The sequence below is a fragment of the Mytilus edulis genome, chromosome 1 (genome assembly GCF_963676685.1).
Source record: "Mytilus edulis chromosome 1, xbMytEdul2.2, whole genome shotgun sequence".
Taxonomy (NCBI): domain Eukaryota; kingdom Metazoa; phylum Mollusca; class Bivalvia; order Mytilida; family Mytilidae; genus Mytilus; species Mytilus edulis.
Genome location: NC_092344.1, coordinates 81,908,329 through 81,929,853, shown reverse-complemented (window position 1 = coordinate 81,929,853; position 21,525 = coordinate 81,908,329). Strand labels below are relative to the sequence as shown.

Here is a 21,525-nt window from a genome sequence, read left to right as displayed (position 1 = left end):
CGTCTATGTTTTTTTGTTTTCTGCTCAGATACATAGTACGACTTATATATTGAAAAACTAATAATTGTAACCAAAATATTTATTGGGTAATACTTGTTGTCTGTAATTTTGTATCCAAATATCATGTGTCACAATTGTTTGTAAACTAGTTTTTCCATATTCAATATAGAAGCTTACATACAATCGCCTAACAATATAATGTAACAAACACTTTAAAAATGTAATGCGTCCGAAGCCAGAGGGACTATTTTCCCTAATCTGAAGATAACATAAACAGAAAGTCTGTGTACCACGGATTTCTCAATTATATTTCCCATATCTAAACCATGCTAACAGATGTGGCACTGAAGCAAAGCCAAAGTCAAGATATGTCACTTGTTCAATTTTATTCTGAACAATGTTCAAATAAAATTTAATTCAAAAGTAGATGAAAAGCGTTTAAAAAAAAAAAAAAAAAAAAAAAAAAAACATAATTATTAAAAGATGTGTACTCTTCATTGTAATGTTTACGCAAGAATTCATGCTTGAACTAGATTATCATTAGGCTGTTAGTTTTCTCGTTTGAATTGTTTAACATTGTAATGTTGGTGCCTTTTCATAGCTGACTATGCGGTATTGGCTTTGCTCAATGTTTAAGGCCGTATGGTGACCTATAGTTGTTAATTTCTGTGTCATTTGGTCCCTTGTGGAGAGTTGTCTCATTTGCAATCATACCACATCTTCATTTTATATCAAACAATCATCTTTCGATTCATAAAAGAATTCTGTCGAATTAGATGTTGGACAATTTTTTTTTTTTTAAGTATTTTACATTGGATTTTGCCAATTTTTTTAAACATCGTTCAAACCTATGATTGCATTGGACAAAAGCCGTAATATTTATATTTTTGCATATAAAACAAATTTCTTGATAGAGTGGTCTAAATACAGCATAAACAACATTTTCAAAAGACCAAAAAAGTGAAAAATAGATATATGACGATGTATTTTTAGTGTCAATGAGACAACTCTCCATCCAAGTCACACTTTATAACAGTAAACCATTATAAGTCAAGGTACGGTCTTCAACACGGAGCCTTGGATCAAACCGAACAGCAAGCTATAAAGGCCGCCCAAAAAATATGGAATGGTGGATTAAACCTGGTTTTATAGCGCTAAACCTCTTACTTTGTACGACAGTCTCATCAAATTCCGTTATATTTACAACGATACGTGAACCAAACAGGCATAATAAATAAAATAGTCAAAATATGGGTACAGCAGTCATCATCGTGTTACAATTTTAAAAGAAAAAATTTCGCGTGTCTGACGTCAGAACATTTATACGTCACACATTTTTGTTGTTCAATGTTTATACAAACAATTTTAAAATTTCACATGGGCAAAATTGAACCTGGTTTTATAGCGCTAAACCTCTCACTTGTACGACAGTCGCATCAATTTCCATTATATTGACAATGATGCATGAACAAAATGTCACAAAAAGGAGTAAAAGACCAACACGGACCCCACCAAAAACTAGGGATGATTTCAGATGCTACGGAAGGGGAAGCAGATCCTGCTCCAAATGTGGCACCCGTCGTGTTGCTGATGTTGTTATCAAGCCGGTAAATAGTCTAATTCGGTAGGTGAAATTCGTAAAAAGGGAAGGGGATTGTAGGTACGACATAAGGAACATATCCGATATCATGTGTATAACGAATATTCCACAACGTTCAACCAACTCGTGATGGCGTCCGTAATATTAACGAATTAATGATTACAACTTCACCATTTGGATCTCTTGGTTTAAAAATGAGAAGGTAACAATTGGGAAGCTGAAAGCATCTCTTTTGTCGTAAAGTTTTGTTTTCAACCGACACTCATAGTCAATTTCTAGATATAAGTCATAATCAAATGGCAAAATCAGAAGCTCAAACACATCAAACGAATGGATAACAACTGTCATATTCCTGACTTGGTACAGGCATTTCCATATGTAGAAAATGGTGGATTGAACCTGGTTTTATAGCGATTGAAATAAAAACTATACATGATTTTAAAAATCAGGAAAATATTGCAGTCTTAAACAATAGAACACAAGTTTTGGTATCTTCTTTATCCTTTGTTTTGAAAATATTTTATTTAGGAGGTACACACAGGATACCAGACAGACGTCTTTGTGGGTATTTTGTTCAAGTGATAACCATTTTTCTTTTCCTCGTGTTTTATTGATTGATTGATTGTTGGTGTTTTAACTCCACTTTTAAGCGCCATTTTCGGGCTATATCGTGGCGGCCAGTTTTATTGGTGGAGGGAGCCGGAGTTTCTGAAAAAAAACACCGACATTCTAAAGGAAAACTGACAACCCTAGTCAATTAAGATTGGAGACGATTGCACCCACACAAGCGGAGTTCGAACTCAAAACCTCAGTGTTTACTGGCTAATAGTAACTACTTGGAAGACTCGGGCCTCGGTTCGGCCACCGAGGCCATTCCTCTTGTTTTTTACCGTTAGTCTAAATGGAACAAAAGGGAAGGTATTATGTTCTCCTGTTAAAAATAATCTTCAAATTTCTTTTGTTACGTAGTTTTATCTAGAACACTCAAAGTCAAATATTTGAAGCCAATGATGTATAAATTCCTTACTACGTAAGAAAACAAAGTCATGTTTCTGCATTACAGCTTTTCGTTTGTCATGTTTAATTTCACGATATGAATACTATGTGTGAAATAAAATACATAAATGAAAATATACATAAACTTCTAAACTTATAGAAGTTGAAATAATGAAAATGTTGATACGACATGCTTATTACCAGGTGACTCAATGCAAACAATCGTAATTTTTAACACAATGTTAGTCTGTCATTTTGGAGATCTGCATCAAAAAACGTACACTAGAACACTAAACACTGAACCTCAGGAGATACCAGTTCGTGCCTTTACATCCATCAAATTGCTAAGCAGTTTTGGCATCAATTGATACATTTTTTTAACAATACGTGGTTTTATATCCATACAGTATTTCCATTTGATATCGTCACGTGGACATTTTCTATAATGATATAGAACAACATTGTGAGTTCTTAGTAGAATTCTGAAAAGGAAATAGTTGGGTAATGAGTTATGATGTAATTACTGTCTTTTCTGCAGCTTCATTTCATAATCTAAACGTTAAGCATAACTGACAGATCTAGAAGATGTTATTTGGATGGTGTTTTTATAGTGTTGTTTTCATTTTGTATACCATTGTAACATTAGTTATATTTTGCCAAATAAAATACACTTTCTAGAATCAGTATAAAGTGTGTTTAACTGTGGCTGTTTTACTTTTTTATCTGAGCGTCACTGATGAGTCTTATGTATACGAAACGTGCGTCTGGCGTATCCAATTATAAACCTGGTTAATGTGCCTTTGATAACTATTTCACTATACGGATTAAGGTTGCATTTCTGTAAATATTGACAATGCAATTTCTCAAAGGAACTCCTTTTACGGCTCAAACTGTACCACTTTTTCTATGAAGTTTTGAAAAAAATCTTATCCTAGAATTGAAAGTTCATTTGCACCACAATTTTTTTCAATGGTCAAAATATAGGGCTGTGCGGCATATTTTCAACATTTATATGCCCTGAACTTCTCAGAGTTTAAACTAACACTAATTTTCTACCCCTACCTCGAATGAAAGGTTACCACAGATCTCAATGTAAACAATATGCACATGTTAATGTACTGGTAACATTCCCAAGTTATGTCTCTGTGAGATGGAACACAGAGAGCATAACTGGGAACCAGTATGTAAACAAAATTTATTTTCTTTGAATATTAATTCAAGATCTCCCCTAAAGAAGCGTGTTTTGAGAAACAGCTGTATTTACAAAGTGCAACCTTAAGGCTTGATCTTTGATTAATGGTTTTGAAAATCATAGGATTTAGATGCCACAAGTGAGTATTATATTTCATACACAACGAAACCTATATTGCACATACATGATATCGGTCGGTTGATTGAATTGTTTAAAGTTTTGCTTTATCTTCTATCCCTTCGGGTTACATTCGTTATCAAAAGCTAATAGGTTAATACGAAATAAATATAAATGTAAAATAACATCCATTGAATTGGAATTCTAAAAAATTGTCTTAATTGAAAACCGTATATATTACTAGTAATAGCAGAGCAAATGATACTTATTAGGCAACATCTCTATGCAATCTGTCTCATACGAATAGAGAAATTAATTCGAATAAATGTTGAGAGCATATTTTCCTCAAACAGAAATAATAAAAATATGTTGTTGTTAAAAATGTCTGAATGATGATAACATTGATAAATTGTATGCATCCCATGCGCTAATGTTCACAGGTTTGTGAAATGAGCTGTTGGAAACTATGGCATAAGGTAAATTTAAGTGTATATACACTAACAGATCTTTCGATCTTGTAAGAATCAGTATTTGCTTGCTATAGTGGTTTCTTTTCTTGTTTTGCATTTGATATTTGATGAATCAGAATACGCAAAAACAAACGTAGGTAAACCTTCAAAAAGATTAAACCAAAAAAGAGCAACAAGAATGTGTTCCAAGTACACGGATGCCCCATCCGCACTATCATTTTCCATGTTCAGTGGACCGTGAAAATGGGATAAAATTTCTAATTTGGCATTAAAATTAGAAAGATCATATCATAGGGAACATGTGTACTAAGTTTCAAGTTTATTGGACTTCAACTTCATCAAAAACTACCTCGACCAAAAACTTTAACCTGAAGCAGGACAGACGGACGAACGGACGAACGAACAGACCAACGACGGACGTACAGACCAGTAAACATAATCCCCATAAATGGGGCATAAAAAAAACAAGGAAACACGAAACACTCAAAATTGCCGTACTTGTGATTTCTGAAAAGGACACGATTTTATCTTCAAGTACGTTATTTTAGATACAGTAAACTTCGATTCTAAAAGCTTTCTTATTTCATCGATCATCTTATAATTTGACAGAAACAATATGTAATATTGCTGACACCTTGGAAGTTAAGATATTGAAGTTTTAATTGAATTTGACTTATACTGCATCCATGCTAAGAATATTTGACAACCGTTTAAACAGTTTCGAATGGTATATGACAATGTTGTATGATAAGTGTGTGCATTGTAAATGAAATTATACTATGAATGTCACACCTGAAATAAAAAATGGTATTTGCACATGAAAATAATAGTTACTTAAATATATTTTATGCAAAATATAATATATAATATATGGGCAAAAAATATACAATATATTAAATAAACATAGCTGAAATAGTTTGATACATGATAACATATTAATATGTTTGCGAGACAAGGATAAATATTACATTTTTTATTGATATAATATATGGTGTATATGTTGATTATTCTTGTTGTTATGACAATAAAGGAAACAGCAGGTTGTTGTTTCTATTCACAAGTTTTCTGTTAAATAACATATTAGTGCTATCATATTGGTTTGTTTCAATTATTTGCTCACCTCAAAAGCTAACCAAACCTTTAAACAATCATTCAAAAACCAGTTATTGACATGATACGGGTTATTTTCTTCTAGTACACAAATTTTCTGTAGTATTATTTAGCATAGCATGTTAAAATGTGCAACTGACATTTAGTTGATGTAATGTAAAATCATTTGAAATAACTGTATTATTTCACTGTCATAGAGTGTTGGTAGTGGGTCTAGACAGGAGCGTGCTTTCTCTGATAAGTGTGACAATAATAGCTTGGCTTTGATATCTGCATGTGATGGTGGGTGGTTATGGTCTCTTAGAAATCTGGTAACTAGATTATCTGTGGTGTTTATGGTGCCAGGGCAGTCCACTTCAAGCATACAAGTTCTGCATCTCTGCCCTGTTTTCTGGTCTTAACACAATATCTGTAGCCTGAAACTGCTAGGTAGTGACCTCTGGCACGAGGAATTAGTTGTACTCTTACTTGTGGTTTGCCATTTGTGCAATAATGGAATTTTGAATTGAATGGCTATATATACTACAACATGAGCTTAACTATGAAATGTAGTTTTATAAGAATAGAGTTCATTCATTCATTCATTCACATTTTTTGGAAAGATTGCTGAATACTGTTACATAGTTTTAATTTTGAACACTTGGCAGTGGCGTAGCTTGCATGTATGCTCAGATGTTCAAGCATCCACATCATTTTGACAGGAACAAAATATAAATAAAGATATGTTCGCAGCAGTTAAACTCGGAGGTATCCGTATGTAACAAAGGTTAGGATATGAGGATAGCATCCAGTTATTTCTGATGAAGTATGCGGTCTTTTATTAAGGATAATTTAGTTCATGTAATAAAACAAGATATAGCAGAAAAGTGTTCTCGATTTTTTTCGTAAAAAGACTACGTCGTCGGCTACGGCAAATGCAGTAAATGATGCACATATCCTCGGACATGTTTCATCTGAACTTTGAGCCTAGCGGAGCGATGGCGTCTATAACTGACTAACAACATAACTGACAACTAAACCACCATATCCTGGGGAAAAAACTAATCTGTAATAGAGTGTGATCATTCCTAGGCTTATCAGAAAATTCCAGTTCCTATCTAGGTCCACATATTAATTTTATTTTCAATAAAAGAACAAAGTTCCTATGTCCCCTGCATTGCACATATTGTATGTAACCAATGAACAAGAGCAATAACTAATAAAAATTAATGTTTTTCCTTTTCCTTTTATTTTTAATTGAGAAATAAAAGCTTTAGAGAAAATGCAATGGGATTTCCATTTTAATTTTTATTTCAAAAGGTCAAAGCTTAGGACTTATTTTCGAAATTGTCATTGCTGATGATATAAAAATCTGGCAAGAATTGTACACATGAGAGTGCAAACAAGACCGGATGGACGGACACCCGGTATTTCGATGATGTCCCCTGCGACGCATTAATGGGGTCACTTCAGTTCCTATATTCCGAAGTGCCGCTGTGATAGGGCCGTTTTTTGAGAAATGCTAGAAAAGGGGATCACTTCAGTTCCCTTATACAGAAATGCCGCTGTGATAGGGCCATTTATGAGATGTCAAATATTAAGATTGGTGGGAAACTTTTTCATCAAATAAATAAATTATGAATTTCATTCAGTTTCGAGAATTTCGAGAAAACATTAGAATTATGTTTGAAATATAATTATATGAATTGGTGGGTATTTTGAAATTAAACAAAACTCTATATAACCAATGTCGGATTCCATTGGAACAAATGTGCCTACAGGAACAATGTCTGAAAAAATATAATTTTCTGCATAAAATAGTCCAAAAAAAAATTCGCTTCGCTCCGATCGGCGAAGGCATCCACATCATTTTGTGTACGAATGTGTGAACAAAGATGGTTGGGTTTTTTTCTAGAGCGATAAACCTAGTAAAATAAGACATTTTGTGTTGCTATTGGAAATTATCAATGCATTTTATTTGAACATTTTGGACTAACTAATATATGAATTCGAAAAAGAAAGGAAACGATGGAAGGAAAAGGAGGAATTCAAATGTGCAAAATTCAAGTAGTGAGAAACCTGGTAAACAGAACTGTGCTCACAATGTTATCAAAGGTAAAAAGGTAAACAAAGTCAAAGATACTTGTACCGAGAAAGACTTGATTATGAACAACAATAATGCAATGAACTCTTTCACACCAAACTTCACACCAAATTTTAGCTCCCCAGTACTACAAGGAAGTGGAAATCTTCAACAATTTCAAAATATCCAAAATCCAAGCTCTCCGATGTCTGGTTTCTATGGCATTCCTTACACCCCACAAGGCCCGATTCCACAACCAGTTTGTAACTCTACTATGAACCAACCAACAGATAGTATGAAAATTGACAACCTGGCGAATAAAGTTGACGAAATGTGCAAAAAACTGTCTTCGATAGAATCTTTGACTGAAAAAATCGACAAATTTTAATCTACGGTTAGTGCTATGGTTTTAAAGGTAGAAAATGTAACAAAGCGAGTAAGTGAAATGGAACACAGCTTAGAATTCTTGGGTGCGCAATACGAGGCTGGCAGAAAAGAAGATGCTGATATGAAAACTGACATTTCAGACATTAAATCATATAACGAAGAGATTGGCGTAAACTTTAATCGATTGACTACAGACCTAAACGATCTACTCGAACGGCATCTAGATCTCCAAACACGTTCTATGAGAGAAAATCTTATATTCTCGGGAATTCAAGAATCTAGCGACAACGAAGAAAGCGAAGAGACGGGAGAAATCTTAAAACAATTCATGATAAAAGAACTTAAATTATCAAACCCGATTGAATTCGTCCGTGCGCACAGATTCGGTAGAGCAGACAAAAAACCTAGGCCAATAGTTTGCAGATTCAAATCGTTTAACGATAGAGAACTAGTTCGGAAAAATGCAAACGTACTTAAAGGGAAAAACTATGGGATTAGTGAACAATTCCCGAAAGAGGTAAACGACCGTCGCAAGGTACTATGGCCATACTTTAAAGAGGCAAAGGAACAACACAAGAAGGCACATTTTAAACGCGACAGACTATTCATAGATGGCAAAGAATTTATTCCTGACGACAGAACTAACCACAACATGGAAACCGATAACAACCCAGCAAACACAAGATACGAGAAACAAGGAGCCAAACCGAAGCATTTTCCCCGCAAAGGACCCCAAAAGAAGAAAAATGGTAACGGTGAATAGGTGAACCGTGGGGGATCAACAGAAACTTATAGTAAATTTAGTTACTCACGCGGAACTGACGACCTTGAAAATGAACATTTAAATTTTAGCTCAGACTTTAATAAAAATCTACACCTATTGTCTTTAAATGTATGTGGGTTGAAAACAAAACTATTATACCCAGAATTTCAAACTTTACTCAATACTTTCGATATTATTTGTCTAACTGAAACTAAACTTGATGACTTTGATGATTTAATGTTAGATAACTATGTTTCTAAATATAAGAATAGAAAGAAATTTATAAATAAATCAGGTGGCATAGCTTTAGGCTATAAAAGTTACTTAGAAGATTTTATAAAACCTATTGATACTGAATGTAAATTTGTATTATGGTTCAGTGTTGACAAAGTAATTTTGAAGACATCTGAAAATGTAATTTTTGGTATTATTTATGTGCCACCTGAGAGTAGTAACTATTCATCAGTTGATGCTTTTTCTGAAATTGAATTAGAATTTCAAAGATTAAATAAAAATTCTGAATTTATTTGTTTACTTGGAGATATGAATGCACGTACGGGAATTTTGCCCGACTATGTTGATTTAAACGCAAATGACGATTTTTTTTAACAAAATGTTTTAGATATCAGTGAGTTTACTGACGTTACAATTTTGGATGACATGGGTTTGTCAAGATTAAGAAACAGCCCAGACACTGTCATAAACAGTTTTGGTCGAAAGCTTAGTTGGAAAGGATAAAATTGGAATGTCAACAAGTAAAAATAACAGTGTAATTGACTATGTTGTTGGTACTTCTTTATTGCTACAAATTGTACATGATTTTGAAATATTTGAATTCAATAAGCTTTATTCAGATGTACATTCACCACTTGCACTTACATTACGTCTAAATGATAGTTTTTCTGGAAAAAAAGAGTACAAATAAAAAATCATTTCCAAGAATTAAACCATGGAAACAAGAAAAAAGTGAATTATTCAAGAGTAATATAGATCAAGAAAAACTTGCATCTCTGCATTCAAATCTGCTCGATGCCATTAGTGATACTGAAACTGTGGTTAAATATGATATTGATACCTTTATACAAGAAGTCACTTCTATACTTTTGCAGTCTGCAGAACAAACTTTAGGAACACAGAGGCCGGTAATTAATACACGTAATTGTCAAGAAAGCAAACTATGGTTTAACGGAGATTGCAAAAAGTCTAGAAGGGATTATCGTAAAGCAAAGAGATTATACAAAAAGTATGGTTCAAACCTTTTTAAGATCAGATTGAAATTGACAGAAAATGCATATAAGAGAACTCTGGATAAAAATATTATTAATTTTAATAGAGAAATGAGAATAAAAATGAAAAAAATGAGATCAAAAAATCCCAAAGAGTTTTGGAAAATTTTTAACAAAGGTCGAAGAAAAAGAAATACAAATATTTCTATAGATGTATTGTTAGATTTTTTCAAAGATTTGAATAAAAATAAGTTTGATGGTCTAAAAAACTTTGATATACAAAATGATGTAAATGATGTACAGAATGATATGTTGAATTGAACGATTAAAGAAATAAAAAAGGCAATACAAGCTTCAAAAAACAACAAATCACCGGGTGAAGATAATGTTATAAATAAATATATATCATCGTCTTTTGAGAAAATGAGTGACATATATGTACTTTTATTTAACTTAATTTTTTAAACAGGTATTGTGCCTGAAGCATGGCTTGCTGGTATAATAATACCGATTTTTAAGAACAAAGGCGACCAGTTAGATCCAAAAAATTACAGGCCTATCACTTTGTTGTCTTGCCTGGGGAAAATATTTACCTCGGTATTGAACACTAGATTAAATAATTATCTTGATGAATACATGTTATTACACCAAAACCAAGCTGGTTTTAGAAGTGGTTTTTCTACAAATGACCACATTTTTTCTTTATATGCTTTATTTGAGCTATTGCGTTTTAAAAAGAAAAAACTCCATTGTGCATTTGTGGACTTTGAGAAGGCATTCGACTTTGTTCATAGAAATTCTTTATTTTTTAAACTTTTGCAAAATAATGTAAATGGTAGATTTTTACGTATTATTCAAAATATGTATGAAGGTATTAAATCATATATTAGACATAATGACGAATGTTCAGGGTTTTTTAAATGTGAACTAGGAGTTAGACAAGGTGAAAATCTATCTCCTGTACTTTTTTCATTGTATCTTAATGATCTTCAATCATATTTAGAAGAACATAATATAAAAGGGTTAGAATCAATCAGTTGCGATATTGAAAATGAGTTAACGATCTATCTTAAAATTCTATTGTTTTTATATGCAGACGATACTATTTTGTTATCAGAATCAAGCACGGATTTACAGTTTATGTTGGATACGTTTTCAAATTATTGTGAAAATTGGAAACTGAAAGTTAATATTGAAAAAACAAAAATTCTTATATTTTCTAGAGGAAGAATTTCAGAAAAAGAAAAATTTTATTTTTGTAATAAAGAAATAGAAATTGTCAAAGACTACAAGTATCTTGGTGTATTTTTTGCAAGAAGTGGATCTTTTTTAACCACAAGAAAATATTTAAGAGACCAAGGAACAAAAGCAATGTATAGTTTATTAAAAAAATGTCGAAGACATAATTTATCAATTGAATGTCAATTAGATATGTTCGATAAAGCCATTTTACCAGTATTACTTTACAGTTCAGAGATCTGGGGTTTTGAAAATTTAGATGTTTTAGAAAAAGTACACTTGCGTTTTTGCAAGCTCATATTAAACTTAAAGCAGACAACGCCAAATAGCATTATTTATGGAGAACTCGGACGATTTCCGATCTCTCTTACAGTTAAGATGCGAATGATAAAATTTTGGTGTAGATTAGTAAATGGTGAAGAGGAAAAAATCACCTCAATTCTTTACAAATTGCTGTTTGTATATTTTGAGAATTATGGCTTTGAAAGCAAATGGTTGAAATTTGTTAAAAGCATTTTTGATAACTGTGGTCTATCAAATGTATGGAGATCCCAGTCTCATTTTTCTACAGAATGGATAGAAAACTGTGTAGAGCTTAGATTAAAAGACCAATTTAAGCAAGAATGGTCGTCTGACATATTTAATTCAAGTAAAACAATTTGTTATAGAATATTTAAGAATGAATTCTGTTTTGAACGTTATTTGTCGTTATTACCCTCATATCTTATGTATTATTTATGTAAATTCAGATGTGGCTGTCATCGTTTGCCAATTGAATCGGGCAGATGGCATAAAATTCAAACAGACGAAAGAACATGCATTATATGTAACTCAAATGAAATAGGTGATGAGTACCATTATATTTTAGTTTGTAACTTTTTTAGTTCAGAAAGAAAGAAATTGTTACCGAAATATTGTCAAAAAAATGCAAATACTGCAATCAGTTATTCTCATCAACTGATATTATTGTATTAGAAAAACTAGCAAGATTCATTAAACATGTATTATCAATTGTCGTCCCTCCTGGTTAGTTAAATTGTGTTTAACATACACAATTAAATGAACTGTCTTTTTCCATATTTATTTACGCATGCACTATTATTATATTATAATTGTATACTAATTTCTCTGTAACTATGTATGTTTATGAGAATAAAATATTCGTATTCGTATTCGTATTCATTTCAATCCTGGCTACGCCACTGCTTGGAGATATGGGCTTGGCTTGTGAACAATGTTTAGATTTTTGTATTGATTAGCAAATATGCTGAACACAAACAATGGTCCTCTATTTTTAAGCACATACACAAAATTTATTTACAGGAGTGTACTGTTACGGCCAGAAATCGCCTTTAAATTGTAGCCAACAAAAGACACAAATCAATAATAAAATTTAACAATATTTATTATACAAAAGTTTACAAGAAGTATTACACAAATATTACTGTCAACTTAACTGTCAAAATATGAGTCCAATCTTTTATCTTTGTCTGTATCCGGATATCTTTCGGAATCCAATCTGAATATTACGTTCACTACTACGGTCACAATCCAGTATGATGTTGTTTGTAGAAACAATCCAAATGCGGTGAATACTAATGTCTATCGATGTCTAAGTCTAAGTCCAAGAGTGTCCAAGAGTGAGTTTTAACTTTAGTGTCTGTATACATATATACTTTTCATGGAAGATTCTAGAACAGTCTATAATGGAACATCCTAGAAAGTTACAACAGAAGTTTCTAGTAAAATGTAGAAGTTTATATAATGCATCTTTTATTAGGATCATTCTGGAAAGTTCCAATCATTCTGTAATTGTTCCAGAGATTTCTAAACTGCACAATTCTAAAATTATTCTGTAAACAACTATCAGGCCACAAAATACAAATCAGGCCAACATAAATAAATACAATGATATTATAACACCTCCCCCCTTAAAAGAAGTTTTAGTGTAACAAAAACTTATCATGAATAAAATGAACAAAAATACATAGTATATACAAAGTGTTTTAATAAGCTCTAGATAAAGCATCTGCTATTACATTATCTTTACCCTTAATATGTTTTACAATTACATCATATTCCTGTAACAATAAACTCCACCTAGTCAACCTCTGATTCTTGTTTCTCATTTTATGTATGAAGGTGAGAGGATTATGATCAGTACAAACAAGAATAGGATATACAGTGGGATTCAAATATACATCAAAATGTTGAAGTGCTGACAACATTGCAAAACACTCTTTTTCAATAGTTGAATAATTTTTCTGATGTTTATCTAATTTCTTAGAAAAATATGATATATGTTTCTCAACATTATCATCTGTCTCTTGATATAAAACAGCTCCAATTCCTACATCGCTTGCATCAACGGCAAGTTTAAATTGTTTTTCAAAGTCTGGAGTAATCAGAACTGGACTATTAATTAAAAGTGATTTGCTATTTTCAAAAGCGTTTTGACAATTTTCACTCCATATAAATTTAGAATCTTTTCGTAAAAGATGAGTCAATGGTTGAACCACAGTAGCAAAATTTGAACAAAATTTTCTGTAAAATCCAATCATGCCTAAATATCTCATAAGTTGTTTTCTATTTGTAGGAGGAGGAAATTTGGAAATAGCTTCCACTTTAGCCATAAAAGGTTTCACTTGACCTTGGCCAACTGTATGCCCTAAATAATCAACAGTGGCCTGACAAAATTCACTTTTACCAAGATTAACAGTCAAATTTGATTGTGACAATCTATCAAAGTATCATACAAATGTGTTAAATGCTGTTCCCAGCTATCACTACATACAATTAGATCATCAATATAAGCATAACAACAGTTTAAATCTTTTATAACATTATTGATCATTCTTTGAAATGTAGCTGGTGCACTTTTCATGCCAAACGGCATTACAGTATATTGAAATAAGCCATCTGGTGTAACAAAAGCTGATATTTCACGAGCTCTCTGTGTTAGTGGAACTTGCCAATAACCTTTCAACAAATCAAATTTGCTCACAAATTTTGCTTGACCAATGTTGTCAATACAATCGTCTATCCTTGGAATCGGATAGGAATCAGATTTTGAGACTGAATTTACTTTTCTGAAATCAGTCACGAAACGAAAGGTTTTATCTGGTTTTGGCACAAGGAGACAAGGAGAGCTCCATTCACTGTTACTCGGCTCAATAATATCATTGTCAAGCATATATTTAATTTCTTTTCTCATAGCTTCAAGTTTGAGTGGATTGAGCCGGTAAGGATGTTGCTTAATTGGAGAAGCATCTCCTACATCAACATCATGACAAACAGCAGTGGTTTTGTTTGGCACATCTGGAAAAAGATTTTTAAAAGAAAATACCAAAGTTTTTATTTCTTCTCTACGATCAAAAGACAGATGTGCAAGTTTTGAGTCTAAATTTGACAAAATTTCTGAATTTTTCAATCTAACTGTCTCTTCCATAGTTTTAGAACTAAAAGGTGGTTCAATTACATCTGGTTTGTCATGATTGTTCTCAAATTTAACCATGCCTAAAGTGGCAACTGGTTTACTCTCACATTCATTAGTACGCTCAAAGTATGGTTTTAACCTATTAATATGACACACTCTATTTTGTTTGCGCCGACCTGGAGTTTTTACAATATAATTCAAATCATTGATTTTACTCTCTATTGTATAAGGACCATAATATTTAGCCTGTAAAGGATATCCAGGGACTGGCAAAAATACAAGTACCCTATCACCAGGCTCAAAAACTCTATCCCTGGCATCTTTATCATACCAAATTTTCATCTTGTTCTGTACATTTTTTAAGTTTTTCTGAGCAATTTGACAAACAGTATACAATTTTTCTTTAAATCTAGATACATAGTCTAAAAGATTCAAGTCAGTATGTTCAGTAAGCCACTTTTCCTTAATCAATTTTAATGGTCCCCTTACAGTATGGCCAAATACCAACTCAAAGGGACTAAATCCAAGGGATTCTTGAACAGCCTCTCGGACTGCAAAAAGTAGAAAGTGAACTCCATCATCCCAGTCTCTGTCAAATTGAAGACAAAAAGTTCTAATCATGTTCTTCAATGTTTGATGAAAACGTTCTAAGGCACCTTGAGATTCGGGATGGTACGCACTTGATCTATACTGAGCAATCCCTAACTGGTACACGACTTGCGGAAATAAACCTGACATGAAATTTGATCCCTTAAAAAGTTTGATTCGCAAACCTATGTGGAATTTGCTCGGGAAAAAGAAGATTTATTTGATAAATGGCTTACTTCAAAGAAAACAGATAACAATTTTGATAACCTAAGACAATTGATGTTATTAGAAGAGTTCAAACAATGTGTTCATTTAGACTTAAAAACACATTTAGACGACAAAACTGTTTGGACAATACATGATGCAGCTGTTATTTCAGATAATTATACCCTTTCACATAAAAGAAGTTTCAAGGGTCAAAATGTTAATACTTCAAGTGGAAATTACAAAAATCAAAGCACTGAGCGTACTGATAGTAAGCCTGTTGCACAGAATAAGAGTCAGTCCAGTTATAATATGTCTAGTCCAAAATTTGATACTTTTGAGAAGAAGACACTGATTTGTGCTTATTGTAAGAAGAATGGTCACCTGATGGCTGATTGTTTTAGACTCCAGAAGAAGAATGAACGAGATAATAAGCCAAAGTCAAGTGCTTGTACGACACTCGTTGTTACCAGTACATTGGAATGTCCTGCGAGTCAGGCTTTTAAGTCCAGTTTTTGTGATTACATGGAGGAATATAAACCCTTTATGTCTGATGGGTTTATTTCTATTGTTGATGATACCACTCTTCAGCCTATTAAGATTTTACGGGACACTGGAGCTTCTCAGTCTTTATTGTTAGAAGGTGTGTTGCCTTTGTCCGAGAAGACTTCTGTTGGTGCCTCCGTTTTGTTACAAGGTGTAGAGTTAGGTTGTATAGATGTTCCTCTTCATCGTATTTATCTGAAGTCAGATTTGATAACTGGACCAGTTATTGTGGGTGTTCGTCCTAATCTCCCTGTTGAGGGTGTTACATTATTGCTAGGAAATGATCTAGCTAGGAACAAAGTGGTTGCTGAACCAATTGTTACCAGTGAACCAGTGGTGGATGTTAAATTACCTGAAGATGATGCTGAATTGTATCCAGCTTTTGTTGTCACTAGGGCGATGGCTAGAAAACAACAAGATGAGAATTTGCAAGAAAACCAGTTTGATTACATGGACCTTTCTGACACTTTCCTAACAGAAATTGGTGAGCTTGCCAGGATCTTCAATGTCGGCTAGGAAAGTGTCAGAAAGGTCCATGTAATCAAACTGGTTTTCTTGCAAATTCTCATCTTGTTGTTTTCTAGCCATCGCCCTAGTGACAACACAAGCTGGATACAATTCAGCATCATCTTCAGGTAATTTAACATCCACCACTGGTTCACTGGTAACAATTGGTTCAGCAACCACTTTGTTCCTAGCTAGATCATTTCCTAGCAATAATGTAACACCCTCAACAGGGAGATCCCGGACGAGCCCCCAATTTCTGTTACGGCCAGAAATCGCCTTTAAATTGTAGCCAACAAAAGACACAAATCAATAATAAAATTTAACAATATTTATTATACAAAAGTTTACAAGAAGTATTACACAAATATTACTGTCAACTTAACTGTCAAAATATGAGTCCAATCTTTTATCTTTGTCTGTATCCGGATATCTTTCGGAATCCAATCTGAATATTACGTTCACTACTACGGTCACAATCCAGTATGATGTTGTTTGTAGAATCAATCCAAATGCGGTGAATACTAATGTCTATCGATGTCTAAGTCTAAGTCCAAGAGTGTCCAAGAGTGAGTTTTAACTTTAGTGTCTGTATACATATATACTTTTCATGGAAGATTCTAGAACAGTCTATAATGGAACATCCTAGAAAGTTACAACAGAAGTTTCTAGTAAAATGTAGAAGTTTATATAATGCATCTTTTATTAGGATCATTCTGGAAAGTTCCAATCATTCTGTAATTGTTCCAGAGATTTCTAAACTGCACAATTCTAAAATTATTCTGTAAACAACTATCAGGCCACACAATACAAATCAGGCCAACATAAATAAATACAATGATTACAATATCATAACAGTACATATTATACGGGAAGCAATCACAGTACGTTGGCCATTATGTAGATTTGATAATAAAAGCTTTTTGTAAGAAAACACTTTCAAACACCCAAACGTTCTACTAGTATCCAAACTGAAATGTGTCCACACTTGTTACTTTCATAACATGTTAACATAAAAATGTTGCTGATTTGTGGGTTTCTTCTGTATAAATGATGAAACATTTATTTATTATTTGAAATATACTAAATTTAATTTAAAAATAAAATGTAACAAGTTTTCTATCGCCTATTGTATATATATTTTTTTAAATAATATAAAAACATACAGGAACAAATTTACTGTCAAATTTTAGAAAGACACCTTATTGTTACTAAACAAACAACCCAATAATTAACAAAAATAAAAAGTTGGCTAAATGATAATACCTTATATTAAAAAGTTGGATAAATGGGAAGACACCCGTTGAACACCCATTGGTGGCCTTCTGCGGTTTTCTGTTCTTTGTTCTGGTTGTTATTTTTTAACATATTCCTAATTTACATTCTTAATTTTATTCTATGAATTTAACTTAAGTTTTACAGAATTGTAAATTATCGTATGTGATTTTTATCTGCTTGTGTTAGGATACCAAATAAAACCAAACCTATTCAAAGGTTAGATTTTGATATTGTTTTTGCAAGTTTCCATAATAGATTTCCGGTAATTGTTCTGCATAAAACCCTATCGGAAAGCACATTGACTTAATTTTCCAAACGTTTATTGGAACCCAATGATTTGGCAAGGTGTTGCAACCTGTAATGTAAAGAAGTTACAGCCGATTGCATTGAGTGTGTAAGCAAAGGTAGCATATCCTTGGTTAGTTTGCTTGTATTATTAGGTAAGGTAAACTATCCTCCTTTAAGAGTAGACTAGTTCGACAGATAACCAATCAATCTGTCTTTAGGACTAGGCTCCTTCTACAGGAGGGTAGTATACCTTACCTAGTTACTTCATAGTTCAGCTAACAAACAAGCTATCCAAAGATATTACCTTTGTCTACACACTCAATGTAATCGGCTGTAATGAAAATGCGTAGTTTGTGAGACCAGGCTCAAGCAGCCAGTCGGTAGTAGCCAGTTTTCAAATATATAAACACAAATATTGCAGAAGACTCAAACGTACTTCAAATGTTTTTATTAATATTTAACCACTTTATCATCAGTTTTTAATATATAATTAAGCAGTCAAAGACACTATTCAATGAATTTTAAAATTTCATTTCTGGTTCATTTAAGAATTGAATGCTTTTTTTTTGTTACTTCATTGAGGTGTAAAGCGTTGACCTAAATACATTTTGTATGAAACGCGGAAGCGCTTCATTCTGAAAATGTGCGCACGGTCAACGCTTTTACAACCCTATGAAGTTACAAAAAGAAGCATTCAATATTAATAATTACATTTTTTAGCTAGGATCATGAAAACACGATTTTTATCAAGTTTTTATTAAATTCACCTTTGCACTTTATTGTGGGACCTCGTGTCATCATGAATGATGAATTTCATTGTGTAATGCAATTGCGTAAGGAATAACATGAGATGTGCAGTTAGCCAATCAGAATAACGAATTATAATGAAACATACACCTTATGTAATTATTAGGGTTTATTCCTTGAATGCCAACATCCTTTGATCTACCGACAATTTACCTGTAAAATTATGAATAGGTGCAAGTAGTTAACACAACAAAAGTACATGCTTATCAAAACAATCATACTAACTAAACAGATAGGTAAATTACAGGTAGCTTAATCTAGTTCATGTTTGTTAAGTTGTTAAAAATCATAATTTGCTGCTTCTTCTTGAACAAAAATTGATTCTCTAGAAATGAAACTTTGAAAAGTGTTGCGTCACAAAGTTTATATTCGCATATTGTTAGGAATCCCAGTTTGCACAAATTCTACAATCGACTATGGACTTTGAAGGGTTTTTTTTCTCACTATTTGTATAGTTGTGTGTGCTGTAATATTCTACCTTATTACTTGATTAAAGTTCTTGAAACTTTGTATCTCTAGTTTGATTACTATTTTGTTTTGTTCATTTGTTCATGATATGTTTTTTGGTTATAAAATTTCACCCTTTTTTATTGTTAGTGATTCGTAAAATAACATTGTTAAGTTGTTTGTCTTGTTCGCAACTCATCGGAATTCTTGTTACCCTATTTCATGAATTTTCTTGAAAAATATTTTAAATGATATGGAACTAAACAAATCTCTTCTAATCTTCATTTAGTTTGAAATAATTGTAGTAAACTTAAATTTCATTCAAATTTTTAATATTTTTTATGTAATTAACATATTCATTCCAAACATAGTTTTTTGATTAAAAGTAATAAAAGGTTTTAATTTTCTTTCTTTCTTTAAAATTCGTAATAATTGTAACCCTTTGGCTAACTCCATATGAGAAAGTGAAATGTTGCAATTCTATAAGTTCAGTATAATTATATATAATTATCTTTAACATTTAAATACTTACAAAAACAGTTATTGTTAGTATATAAACATCTATTGAAATATTTTTGTTGGCATTCAAGGAATAGGTAAGATATCAAATGTTGGCATTCGAGGAAGACACCATTATTAGTAACTGTTATATAAAGGCAAAATCAATCGCTTTCGATATATTACACAGCGTACTGCCCACTTTAAATTTTAAATAGTCAACACTTTGAGTGTTTATAGAATCGTAAATGATTTTTTTTTTAATGATGGCTAAATTGCACTATTGTGTGAAATAGCTTTCCTTTAATAGTTTATTTCAAACCAAAAGCAATACAGCTTATAGGTATATCATAAATATGTACATGTATATCATAACAGAACATTTTAAATACAATAGGAGGCAAGACTACATAATATAAATCATTCAGAAGATTGTCATGAAAATTTTATATCTGTGGCGTATTTCAGATATTTTCCTAAATTAGATAATTCCGAAACATTCTTTGTTGACAATAATTGAACTAATTTAAAAACAGATGCATTTGTATAATAATACCTTTTTATATACATTTTTCTAATATTGTCATATTTTGGACATTTTAAAATAAAATGAAACTCATCCTCGATGTCACCCTGGTTACATAAGATACATAATCTTTCATTTTTTGATTTTTTAATGAATCTACCATATTCAATATTCAATTTGTGTGAACACAGTCTATACTTAGTTAAAAATCTAATACATTGTGGACTTAAATTTTTTGTCGAATAAAACTGCAATTGAACATTATCCACAAGGTATTTATAGATAGTACATTTTGATGATGAATCGAAAAACATATTTCTTTCTTGAAGAAAATGGTCAATAAGCCTTTGTTTGAATAAAATAATAAATGCTTCTTCGCATACAACATTCTGTGCATACCACACATGTCCAAAACCTAGGCTAAGTAACATACATTTAACATTATTAACCCATGATGACTTATTTCCTGATTCACACTCATCATACATATCATTATATATACTCATTATTAGCATTAAGAATACAATTTCTCGTCCGTAATAGACGAATCCAATATTTTAATATTTTTACTTTCCGGGATATCAATAAAGGAAATCTTCCCAACTCAGAATAAACCATTGCGGTAGCAGTGGATTTTTTAACAGTCAAAATATTTTTACAAAATTCTATATGAAGTTTTTCTATATCAGATGCATTATGAAAACCCCATATTTCACTTCCATATAATAAAACAGGTGATACATAGACATCAAATAAATACAATTTTGTTTGTACATTTAAACACATATGTTTTATTTTACCATACAACATTGATAAACATTTTCTGCCTTTGGCAGCAATATTTAAGGCAGCAACCATTTGATTTTCTGGGGGGGGCTATGGTTTTTTTTTCTGTACAAACTTTTTTTTCGCCTATGGCGAAAAACAATCTATTTTTTTCGCGACAAGTTGAAAACAATTTTTTTCTTTCAATTTTAGCATTACATATAGTGGCAGCTGAGGGTGAAACAAACAATATTTTTTTTTCTCAGAATCAAAAACAAATTATTTTTTTCTCCAAAAACTAGAAACAAACTTTTTTTTCCAAAAAAAAACCATAGCCCCCCCCCCCCCCCCCCCCCCCCCCCCCCAGAAAATCAAATGGTTGCTGCCTAACTGAGTTTGATTAAACTTTGCATTGTAATATAACATAACACCCAGATACAAATAATGATCAGCAACTTCAATAATTTCGCCATTAT

At 32.1% G+C, this 21,525-nt stretch overlaps 1 protein-coding gene across 1 annotated transcript; it reads left to right on the top strand.

Moving 5' to 3' along the window:
- The first annotated feature begins 7,950 nt into the window (after positions 1-7,950).
- LOC139486668 (uncharacterized) lies at positions 7,951-8,697 on the top strand. Its single transcript, XM_071271611.1, has one exon. It carries the CDS (start codon positions 7,951-7,953, stop codon positions 8,695-8,697), a length of 747 nt encoding a protein of 248 aa, XP_071127712.1.
- Positions 8,698-21,525: the final 12,828 nt, after the last annotated feature.